General features: G+C 49.0%; 1 protein-coding gene across 1 annotated transcript; it reads left to right on the top strand.

Moving 5' to 3' along the window:
• Positions 1–271: 271 nt before the first annotated feature.
• Positions 272–11,560, top strand: SMARCD1 (SWI/SNF related BAF chromatin remodeling complex subunit D1). The gene is made up of 13 exons (XM_015238103.3): positions 272–535; positions 1,189–1,376; positions 1,658–1,700; positions 1,794–1,916; positions 2,402–2,524; positions 3,558–3,674; positions 4,952–5,053; positions 5,349–5,510; positions 5,590–5,687; positions 6,731–6,866; positions 8,473–8,595; positions 9,647–9,748; positions 9,879–11,560. Exons 1-13 carry the CDS (start codon positions 359–361, stop codon positions 9,930–9,932), a joined length of 1,548 nt encoding a protein of 515 aa, XP_015093589.2. The 5' UTR covers positions 272–358; the 3' UTR covers positions 9,933–11,560.
• The last annotated feature ends 134 nt before the right edge of the window (positions 11,561–11,694 follow it).

Below are 11,694 nucleotides of genomic sequence, written 5' to 3'. Positions count from 1 at the left end.
CAAGACGAAGCAGTTCATTACTCCACTACCGTCTTCACCAGAGCGTTGGGATGGTGCCCTGGTCCCCCTTTCCAAGTCCTTGTCTTCCTCCCGTCGGCCTGGGGGCGCCCGCTCACAGGGCCTCTCTAGCCCAGAGCTCTTCTCGGTGGTTTTCCCTCCCGGACCGTGAAGGTTGGAGGGAGTGGTCAGCACGCCTTTTCCGCTGTCGCCCCCCCTCTAGCCCACAGTCTCGCTGGCCTGAGTCTCCCGTGCCGGCGGGCCGGCCGGGCGGACAGGCGGGCGCGTGGGGGGCGCGCGGGGGGCGGGGGGAGTTCCGGTTCCGGTTCTTTGTGCGGCTGCAGCAGCGGCTCCGGGAAAGATGGCGGCCCGGGCGGGTTTCCAGTCTGTGGCTCCGAGCGGCGGCGCCGGAGCCTCAGGAGGGGCGGGCGCGGCGGCTGCCCTGGGCCCAGGCGGGACTCCAGGACCTCCCGTGCGAATGGGCCCAGCGCCGGGTCAAGGGCTATACCGCTCCCCGATGCCCGGAGCGGCCTATCCGGTGAGTGGGGCAGGAGGAGGGGCGCGCGGGCCGGGGGCGGGGCTGAGCGGGGGCCTAGGAGTGACAAGGGTGGGGGGAGGAGTAGGAGGGACTCCCCTTGAGGGATTCGGGCCCTGAGTTGGGGTGGGGAGGCAGTTAGCATCCCCACCTGCTCTTAGGAATATTGTTTCCTTGGAAAGTCAGGATGTAGAATTAGCGTGGACGAAGTGGGGCCACGGATGGGTCTGTGAGGGCTTGAGTGCAAAAGGGCTTAGGCTTCATTGCCCAGAGGAACACAGAAAGTGTAGCTGGCAAATTGAGGTCAGCTTCTAAGGAGATAGTAGCTGGCAGTACTATCTCAGTAAATATGGGACTAGAGGAGATGTCCAATGTGTCATCCAAAATAGGCTGGAGAGAATTTAAGTGCAATCTGGCTGTTTCTTAGCTCTTAGGCTGTATTCTTCTGTGGGGGCACGACTGGAGCAGAGGAAGCTCCAGTTAACTATATTTCAAAGAGGCAGAGGGCAGAGGGCTCTTCTCCCACCTCACTATTGTGCTCCAACCCACGCCCCAGCCTTGTTTCTTTCAGAAAACTCAGGCATCTCCCACTTCCCCTTTTGAGGCGGGGTACGTAGGGAAAGTCATGACATCTCAGGGTCCTCTCCTCTCTGTAGAGACCAGGTATGCTACCAGGCAGCCGAATGACACCTCAGGGACCTTCCATGGGACCCCCTGGCTATGGGGGGAACCCTTCAGTCCGACCTGGCCTAGCCCAGTCAGGGATGGACCAGTCCCGCAAGAGACCTGCACCTCAGCAGATCCAGCAGGTCCAGCAGCAGGCGGTCCAAAATCGGAACCACAAGTAAGATGACCTCAGGGTGGAGGGAGGAAGGGAGGGAGAAGCCTGTGAGAACACAGGTGGTGGGAATACCTGAACCGAGAAGTGGTGGTGCTGTGTCAGCAGACAGTCTCATTCTTGAGAATGCTTCGTGTTTGGTGGAGGTGGGGGTGGGGGGATGTCTTTAACTTGACAGAAGATTTGCAGTTCCTTCACGTATTTACCATAAGTGGAGGTGCTGACAGCCTGTCTTCATGTTCTGGCTAGTTCCATCCCAACCTGATAACAGTATTTGTTCCAAACAGTGCAAAGAAAAAGAAGATGGCTGACAAAATTCTACCTCAAAGGGTGAGTCCAGGCTGTAGGTGTTCTTGAGGTGTGATGAGTTTGAGAATAGGGACGGTTAGCTCTAGAACCCAATGGTATCTTTCTGTTCCTAAGATTCGTGAACTGGTACCAGAATCCCAGGCCTATATGGATCTCTTGGCTTTTGAAAGGAAACTGGACCAGACTATCATGAGGAAACGGCTAGATATCCAGGAGGCCTTGAAACGTCCCATCAAGGTAATGCAGGAGAGTTGCTAGGCAGAGAGCCAAAGGAGACGACTCGGGAACCTTCAGCAGGCTTAGGATGAGAAATCAAAGGCGTAGCACAGCTCTCCTTGGCATTTAAATTATATCTCTCCCTTCCGCCTACAAACTGAGAATTACATTAGAAGCATAAGAACAGAACAGCAAAGGGGGAGGGGCTTTTGCTATTTCTTGCACCAGAAATAATACCCTGTTGGTATTTTTGCTGAAACTGCTCTGCCACCTTGGGAACTTGGCACTTTGCATGACTTTGTCCACCTGGCATCCCAATGTATGTGCTTGTACTCAGGTTGAGGGCCTGTACTCCTCTTCGAGATGGAATCTCCATCCACCCACCCCAGGGACTTGGTACACAGTAAACCAGTCTGTTACGAGTCATTTTCGGGTTTGGGGAGACCCTTGTCTTCAACAGCAAACCACTGAAGCCTCACTATCCATCCTGTTTCTGCCTTCCTCAGCAAAAACGGAAGCTGCGAATTTTCATTTCTAACACTTTCAATCCGGCCAAGTCAGATGCCGAGGATGGGGAAGGGACGGTGGCTTCCTGGGAGCTTCGGGTAGAAGGACGGCTCCTGGAGGATGTGAGTTCAGGGTCCACTGTGGTGGGCGTCTAGGGTGGGAGCTGCTGGGAACAAGCAGTATTGTCTGGTTGGCTGTGCTTACCGCTCCTGTTGGGAACAGCAGGGAGAGGGTCACTGTGTTCCCTACACTGAATGACAATGGTTCTTTGTGTTTGGCTCCCACAGCTTGGCCCTCACTGTGGTATCATATCGAGAACCTTATTGTCCTGGGATTTGATTTGTTGTTTACCTCCCTCCTGATGCTGCTAGCCATTGGATTTAGCAGTATCTGCAGGTTATTCAGTTCGGGGCTTTTTTTAACCAAGTGAGTTTGCATTTAGCATTTGAGGCCTTTCCTCTCTGAGTCCTTTGGTTTCCGCTGTGGCATCTCCATCTTCCCAGCTTCTGTTGGAGACATCTCACAGTTTGAGTGGGATAGGTTTCTCTGGCAGGCTCTTTGTTGCTTCATGGGGAACATCAGCTGACGGGATAGCCCCCAAACTTCCCACCCCAGAAGCTCCTTGGGGAAGTTTACCTGCCATTCCCTTAGACTCTCTGGCTTTTTATTTTCAGCTGTTCACAGGCAATCCAGTATGAATGCATTTCTGAGGAGAACCAGGGCTCAGTGTCAGAGCCTCCTTCTTTGTATAGGTCCAGTCGATCTGCCAGTGGTGTCATTTTATCCAAATAAAGCTGTTTTTGTTCTGGCTGCTTACTGCCTGTGATTCATTTCCCCTCTAGAGTCAGACTTTTCTCCATTCAGACTCGCTTTATTATGTGCAATGGTTTGGCTTAACTTGTCTCATTTCCCTTTGGGAAAAAGAGGTAGGTGAGTCAATGACCCTGTACGAGTTACAGGCTGCTTCTTCAGGATTGTTGCTTCTATGTCTTGTTTAATATCCACAGACACGTACCTTGCCATGTCCTAAGAGACATTCAGAACATTTTTGAGTTTTTTCCCCATTGTTTTTGTGGGTTCCTTTTTTTATGGGACTCTGTCTTGGGGAATTTCTTCTAGCCTTTTCTAACATGATCTCTCCTCTCTCTCCTCTAGTCAGCCTTGTCCAAATATGATGCCACCAAACAAAAGAGGAAGTTCTCTTCTTTTTTTAAGTCTTTGGTGATTGAACTGGACAAAGACCTGTATGGGCCAGACAACCATCTGGTAGAAGTGAGTAGTTCTGCCCTCTAGGCTTTAACTCTATGACTGGAGGGTGATAGACTTGGGAGCTAAACATTAATGTCTAGGGAAAAGGGGAGATACAAATAAAAGTTGACCCCAGGTGTATGATACTACCTTCGCAGTTTGCGCACTGGCCTCCAGGTGGCATTAGCTGTTTAGTTATGGTACTGTTTGGACCCAAGAGCTCTTACAATCTGACTTGTCCCACCTTCTTAATGTTACTGTCCTAGTTACTGCCCCCATTTTCAAGGGAAATTCTAATGGAAGCCTCTTATATATATCAGGCCATCTCTGCATCGTATTAATGATGGTGTTATCCACCATTAGTTATCTACACACCATTTATCCTTTTTCCTGGTAGCAGGTGCTGTGATTAAGGGGGTTAACGAATAGGGTTCTAGTCCTTGCCAAGGCTACTTTTATAGATCTGGGACTTGCTTTTGGTCCCTGCCTTATTTAGATTCACATTCCAAATCACCAAAAATCCTTTATTATAATGCTTAATGACACAGTGTTCTGAAGACCATGTTAGCAACAATGTTCTTTGGGATACAGTCAAAACCAGAATGAGACAGCCCAGCACTCCAAGTGAACTTAACCTGCTCCTTTCTTGGCCAGTGTAGCTGCAGCCCCCTAACCTCAACCACTAAGAGACATGGGAAGGTCTTTACCATCTAATAAAGGAAGTAAGTCATAGAATCAATAGAAATTTGTAAATAATTTAAATTAACTTTATAACAGTAGAGCATAGTGGCTAAGAATGGACTGTAGAATCCGACACACCAGAGCTCAGATCTCAGCTCCACCACTTATTTGCTGGTGACCTTAGGTAACTTACTTCACTCTTTTAAACGTTAGTTTTCTCATCCATAAAATAGCTTTAATCGTGCCTGTCTCATAAGGATTTTGTGGGGATTAAATATAATAATCCAAGTAAATGTCTTAGAATACTCTTGCATGTAGGAAGTACTCCATAAATGATAGCTACTTTTTTTACTATGTGTGTGTATATTTATCCATTTTGTGGCTAAACTTATCACTGAAAATTCAGGCTAATTTAAATGTGGCCCTGAGCAGTCAGAATTAAAAGGTTTCTACTTAGAGACAGGCATCCCAAAGTCATGCAGTTTTTTAAAAATGTCTCATGCTGTTGCTCTTCTCCAGTAGCCTCAGTAATCAAAGTTGAATATTCAGTCATTACAGAAGCTCTTCCCTCCCACCCCAGCTCTCTGGGAGAGCACCCCCTGACATCTTCCTCTCTGTAGTGGCACAGGACCGCCACTACCCAGGAGACGGATGGCTTCCAGGTGAAACGACCAGGAGACGTGAATGTGCGGTGTACTGTCCTACTGATGCTGGATTACCAGGTATTCTGTGCTGATGTGAGGGGAGGGGGGCCAGCTTTCACAGCCACGTCCCATTCGCAGTCTGACACATAAAGGTTTAAGTCTAGTTGTGGAGAATTTGTCACCAGACTATCAGCTCCCTAAATACAGGAATAGGGTCTTAGTGACCTCTGAGTTCTGCTTAGTGTTTTTCTGCCCCAGAAAACGCACAGCATTAATGCTTGTTGAATGGCTTGAGTGTATGGCCATGCTAAGCACCTCATAATGCACATAGACCCAGCTCACTGCTTCATCTCCATACTCTGGTTCTCCACAGCCCCCTCAGTTTAAATTAGACCCTCGTCTGGCTCGGCTCCTGGGCATCCACACCCAGACCCGTCCAGTGATCATCCAAGCACTGTGGCAATATATTAAGACACATAAGCTCCAGGACCCACATGAGCGGGAGTTTGTCATCTGTGACAAGTACCTCCAGCAGGTAAGAAAAGGACCCATCTTTTGCTAGAGTCCACTGGAGCACTAGTTGTGCTCTTAGCTGCTTCTCCTCTTTCCCGCAGATCTTTGAGTCTCAACGTATGAAGTTTTCAGAGATCCCCCAACGGCTCCACGCCTTGCTTATGCCTCCAGAGCCCATCATCATCAATCATGTCATCAGGTGAGCACATGCATGGGAGGCAGAGGTGTGCTGAGCCGGCTGGTACCAGTGCACAAGTCTCAAACTTCCAGTAATTTTGCAAGCAGGTTGTTAAACACAGTGGTTATTTAAAATTAAACTATATAAACTTGCAATTCAATGCAGTATATTAAAAGAGGGTAATGTATATTCAAAAATCATTTCTGAAGTACTTTATTATAGTTTACTAGTGTTTGTGTTTTGGAGGTTACTTACGTCTATTGTGTCTGTATGGTGGAAATACTATCATTTACCAGCTCATCACTGATGAGCTAACATCTCTTCTCTGGGTGGTAGGACGTTCCAATCTGAGACTCCATCTCCATTACCTCCATCTGCTTTTTTGTTCAGAAGATGAATGAGCAGGGCATCTCTAGGCAGATACGGAGTGAAGGAAGGCGCTTTCTCCTCAAAGCAGCATGTCTTTTGGCTGGATATAGTCTCTGCTTTCTTTCCCTTACTCCACATTAATTCCAATAGAGGCCTTTCATTAGACCCTGAACCATCACTCAGCCAGTAGTAACTCCTACAATCTGTACATTAGGTCAATAGAAGCTAGTTTGTCCTCTATTCTTGTGCTTAAAGTCAGGCCACTTTTACTTTATTTTGTGTGTTATGTGTTGGATTTGAATTTATTTTCAGGGTCAGTTTTGGTTTTATAGGGGGAAAATATACAAGATACTGTAACAGTGGTTTCTTTGGGGAGGGAGAAACTGACTTACACTGGATGGCTTTTGTACCATTTGAATTTTTACCATTGAGTTTTTAAAAAATCAACTTTATTGAGGTTTACATGCAATATATCACACCAGTTTACGGTGTAGTTTGATGTTTTTTGGCATACATATACATCCTATAGCTACCACCACAAGGAAGGTACAGAACATTTCTGCCACACATAACAATTCTCTTGTGCCCCTTTGTAGTCAACCCCTTCCCTTTCAATCTTGGACCATCTTTTTGACCATGGGTAATAGGTCTTAGGGGACAAGCCCTTTACCAGGCCCCTTTGGTTTCCTCCCTAGTGTTGACCCGAATGATCAGAAAAAGACAGCTTGTTATGACATTGATGTGGAAGTGGATGATACTTTGAAGACCCAGATGAATTCTTTCCTGCTGTCTACTGCCAGCCAGCAGGAGATTGCTACTCTAGACAACAAGGTAGGGCCCGTGCCCTGGGTAGTTGGGTGCTACTAGCCCTCCATCACAGCTTCTCGGCTATTTCTGGTTCTTGATATTCAGTCAAAATGTATTGCCACCCAGTATATGCTAGGCACTGTGCTTGGTCCTGCCTGGAGCCAGACACACACGAGTTCTCATTCTTGCCTATACCTTTAGATGGCGTTGAGCCTCAGTTCTAATCTGTGAAATACAGACCATGATACTTTATAAGATTGTTAGGAGGATTAAATGAGACAACATATGTGAAGACATGACATCGTATCTGGTACACAGAGACAAATGGCAGCTGCTGCTTCTAGTGCTAGGATTGTTATTGTTAACATTATTGGACTTAGTCACTGCAAGTAAGGACCAAAAGTCTCTGGGAACACAAAGGAGAACAGGGAGGCTTTCCTGCAAGAGTTGATGCCCCAACTAAATCTTGAAGGATAATGTGGAGTCAATAAAAGAGGAAGAAAGGATGATGGTGCTTAGGGGCATGGGAGGCAGAGGACATTCCAGATGGAGAGAGCAGGGTATGTAAAGGTCCAAAGATAAACAGAGAGCCTGGCATGTTCAAGAAGTACACTCTGTTTAACGTGTTGGATACAGCTCAAGGTGCTGGGGATGGGAAGTTTGAGGAAAACAGACCGGATAGGAAAGCAGGAACCTAGTCATGAAGAAGCTTTGATGCAGGGAAAACTGGTTTATACTTCGTCCTGAAAACTGGAGGGCCTAGTGCTGCTTTCATTTTGAATGATCACTGGCGGGAAGATGGAGAGTGAATTGTGAGGGGGGTATATCTGGAGGCTGGAAGCCCTCTTAGGTGGCTGGTGCAATGATAATGCCTGTGAGGTAATATTGAGGGCCTAGACTCCCGGTTCTGACAGTGAGGGTGGAAATGAGTCAGTAGATCTGAGAGGTGTTGAAGTGGGCCTGAAGGGGTTAGACACTGGATGGAGATGGTGGGGTGAAGTGTGGGGGAGAAGGAGGCATGCCAACTCCCAGGGTTCAGCTGGGGTGCAGTCATAGTCATTCAGACTGGGAACAGGAGGAGAAGTTAAGTGTTGGGGCAAGATAGTGAATTTAGTTTCAGAGAGTTTAAGGTGCCTTGGGATGTCAAGCAGTTGGATTGGAGTTTAGTTGACTCTGGTCTGCAGATTGGGGGCTTATTCCCCTGTCATTGGTAATGGAAGACATGCAAGTAGATGAAATCACCAGGAAGAGTGCAGAATGAGAAGTGGGTACAGAACAAAACCTGCAGGTTTGGAGACAGCCCTTGGTATCACTTCTTTTCTACCAGGTGGTGTTTTGGGACCCATTTCTGCTGTGGGTTAAACATTTACCTTGTAGCTTCACCCATAGTGGACATTGGTGGAGACTAAAAGGAAAACTTCCCTCATGTGGGGTGGATAGAGACAGCACACGGTCCCTGCTGAACAGACACTGAGTGCTGGAGCTGGTGGGGCTCTGGGCCCCGTGCCGTTTCTGGGCCACACTCTGTTCCTAGGCTGGGAGCAGCACAAGGGGATGTCAGACACTGTCTGCCACTTAACTTTGTGTTTCCCCAGTGTAAACATGTTGTGGGCTTCCTTCTTCCTTTCAGATCCATGAGACAATAGAAACTATCAATCAGCTGAAGACCCAGCGGGAGTTCATGCTGAGCTTTGCCAGAGACCCTCAGGGTTTCATCAACGACTGGCTTCAGTCCCAGTGTCGGGACCTCAAGGTAAAGAACCTGGGACAGGTGCAGAGGGTCTCAGGTTCATGAGGCACACATTTGCATTATTTCTGTACCATCTGGTAGAAGAGCTGGGGGAAGTGAGGGACCAAACTTTCTTTAGCATGTTCCAGGGTCCATTTTACAATAGAGTAATGGAGGTGGACCCATCAAGTATTTATGTAGTACTTAGTACGTGCTGTCATTATGCACTGCACTGTAGGAGATACAGAGCGGAAAACTTGATCTCCGCTTTCGAAGCAGCATTGTTGGAGCTCACCAGTACCAACAGTACCAAAAAGGGAGATGGACGAGTCTAGGATAGCTGGGGAAGGCTTCATGGAGAATTTGGGATTTGAGATCTGTCCCAGAGAGGGAGCACCATAAGCTCAGGCAGGAAGGGAAGAATGAGCACAGAATGTGTGTGATGTGCCCTCAGTTCTTGCCTATGCTGTGGTGGCTGTGACTACAGTTAGAGCAGAGGAGCAAGGGACAAGGGGTGCCAGAAAGGAGCCCTGGGCAGGGCAATGACTTGTTCACAGCAGGGGTGACTGTGGGGGTTGTATTAGTGGTTTGCTAGGGCTGCCGTAGTAAAGTACACAAGCCGGGTGGCTTAAATACACAGAAGTGTGTTGTCTCACGGTGCTAGAGGCTAGGAGTCTGAAATCAAGGTGTCAGCAGGGTTTTGTTCCTTCTGAGGGCTGGAAGGGAGCATCTATTCCAGGCCTCTCTCCTAGCTTGTGGTAGCCTCAGGCATTCCTTAGTTTGCAGATGGTGCTCTCCATGTGTCTTCACATCGTCTTCCCTCTATGCATGCCTGTCTCTGTGTCAAGTTTCCTCCCTTTATAAGGACACCAGTCATACTGGATTAGGCCCACCCTCATGACCTCATCTTAACTTGATCATCTACAGAGACCCTATTTGCAAATAATGTCACATTCACAGGTACTAGGGGGTTAGGATTTGAACATCTTTTTGGGGGGATACAATTCAATCCATACTAGATGACAAGGAAGGAAACGAGTTTGTTGTCCTCTCTTCTCCCTCCCATCTCCTGCAGACCATGACTGATGTTGTGGGTAACCCAGAGGAAGAGCGCCGAGCTGAGTTCTACTTCCAGCCTTGGGCGCAGGAGGCCGTGTGCCGTTACTTCTACTCCAAGGTAGGCACCTGGGGTGCACTGGAGAAACTGACAGAAGGCGAGGGGTCTGCACCCTGATGGGGGTCAGTGGTATTAGGTACCAACTTCTGGTTTGTTTCATCTTCCACTCCCTCCACTATTTTCTCCTTAGGTGCAGCAGAGACGACAAGAATTAGAGCAAGCCCTGGGAATCCGAAATACATAGGGCCTCTCCCACAGGCCTGATTTGGCTGCACCGATTTCTCTATTTGGGCCCTGTGCTGCCTGCCTCATAGCACCTGCCTTGGTCTTGCTTGGGGCCTTCCAGGGGATGCTGTTGGTTCTAGGACAACACCAGAGTGAAGAGGGTCTCACATGACACCTGTTACTCTCTTCCCCCACCCCATCCCTTCCTACCCCTAGCTTCCCTTTGCCCCACAAAGTTCCCATGTGCCTCTACCTTCCCCTGGTCTGCATAGGACCTCTAGATAGTATTAGAGTGAGAACCTGTAGTGGTAATCAGTGCATTGAATGGATTGGGCCTAAGGCCAAGTGGTCTTCAAGGGGACCGGCTACACTGATCCTGCCCTTCAGAGACCCAGGAGTTGGGAGCTTTAGCCCCTTCTCTGAGACTCAGGCCTGGGGGCACTCTATAAGCTAGTTGATCTTGGCTCTCCTGATAAAAGAATCCAGTTTCCTTCCTTCCGTCCACAGGTTTGGAGCAAACTCTCCCTTCACTTGTTGCCCTCTAGCACTAAAGGAACCCTGGCTCTTGGGCTCCACTGAGCTCCAGGTCAGTCCGTGGCCCTCTGGGTTGGGCTGCCGTCTCAGTGCTTCTCTTACTCCCTCATAGGGGGTCCACGTCAGTATTGGAGTTTGTTCTTTTACTATTGCCCCCTCCCAGCACACTCCCTGTAGCTGCTGTTTTTAGGATTCCCTCCTTTCTGCCCTAATCCAGGGCATTTGGGTGGGGGAGTCTTGCCTTTCCCTGTCAGAGCCCCAGGGGTCTCACCTAGGGTACTGCTATTGCCAGCAGAGGCTGTTCCTTCCTGCTGTTGCCTGGAGGTGTGACTTACTCATTCACTCCGCCCTGTCCCCCCCATCCTTTCATGGAGAAACAGGCCTAAAATCAAACGGGTAAGAGCCCTGGGCCATCCCTGTCTTCCTGTCCCTTGTCTGCCCGGTTGGCACCCACTGGTGACTTCCAGGGCGCTGAGGAGTGAAAGCGCCTAGGGCTGGAGAATAGCTCTGAGTTGGGTTTGTGGCTCCCCAGCCCCTGCCCTCAAAGCTTCAGACCCCTCAGGGTAGCAGCAGGACCTTGTGATCTTGGCCCCTTGGAACCGAGATGGTTTTGCATCTTTCCAGGAGAGCCTCAAAGTCTTTTTCCAGGTTGTATCACCCCCGAGTTGGCGTATCCCGGGCTCGCAGACTCAACACAGCAGGGTGGGAGACAGCTGGGCACAGAGGGGGATTTCCGTTCAGCATGGGCTCTAAACCCACAGAACTGACAAAGCCCCTGCTTCCCCACCCCCTCCTCAGGCTCCTGCGAGCACATCCCCCAGCCCCATGTCCCTGCCTGTTCCATGCCGGGGACAGCAGAATTGTCTCCCTGTCTTCCCCTTCCTGTCATTATCCCACCTCTCCCTTGAAAGGTTCTCCCCACAGTGACACCGAACGACCTCTGTCCTTGGGGCTGGAACCACGCGAAGGAAGCTCAGCACTCCTACACAGTGCCCCTGTTGAAGATAACTGTTTTTATTAACTGAATTATTATGTTTTTTTTCATGGACCAAAATTTTTTTTGTACTGTCCCCTTACCAGTGTCACCCAGTTTTAATAAAAGAATCTTCTGAAGGATGGATTCCCCTACCTACTGAGGGAGAGCTCTTCCCTGAGCTTCTTCGTCCAATACCATTAGCCATGCTCATGGTGTTTGCTCATTTTATTTGACAGGTATTTATTGAGCACCTGCTGTGTGCCAGCTGTGG

This window comes from Vicugna pacos, chromosome 12 (assembly GCF_048564905.1).
Source record: "Vicugna pacos chromosome 12, VicPac4, whole genome shotgun sequence".
NCBI classification, from domain to species: Eukaryota; Metazoa; Chordata; class Mammalia; order Artiodactyla; family Camelidae; genus Vicugna; species Vicugna pacos.
The sequence above is the reverse complement of the archived record's forward strand: the minus strand, read 5'-3'. Positions and strand labels throughout refer to the sequence as shown.

Bases quoted from the DNA above. Each gene is read 5' to 3' on its own strand.
- SMARCD1 (XM_015238103.3), top strand. From the start codon at position 359: ATGGCGGCCCGGGCGGGTTTCCAGTCTGTGGCTCCGAGCGGCGGCGCC. The intron at 536-1,188 runs GTGAGTGGGGCA...TCCTCTCTGTAG, and splicing joins TGCCCGGAGCGGCCTATCCG to AGACCAGGTATGCTACCAGG. The intron at 9,749-9,878 runs GTAGGCACCTGG...TTTTCTCCTTAG, and splicing joins GCCGTTACTTCTACTCCAAG to GTGCAGCAGAGACGACAAGA.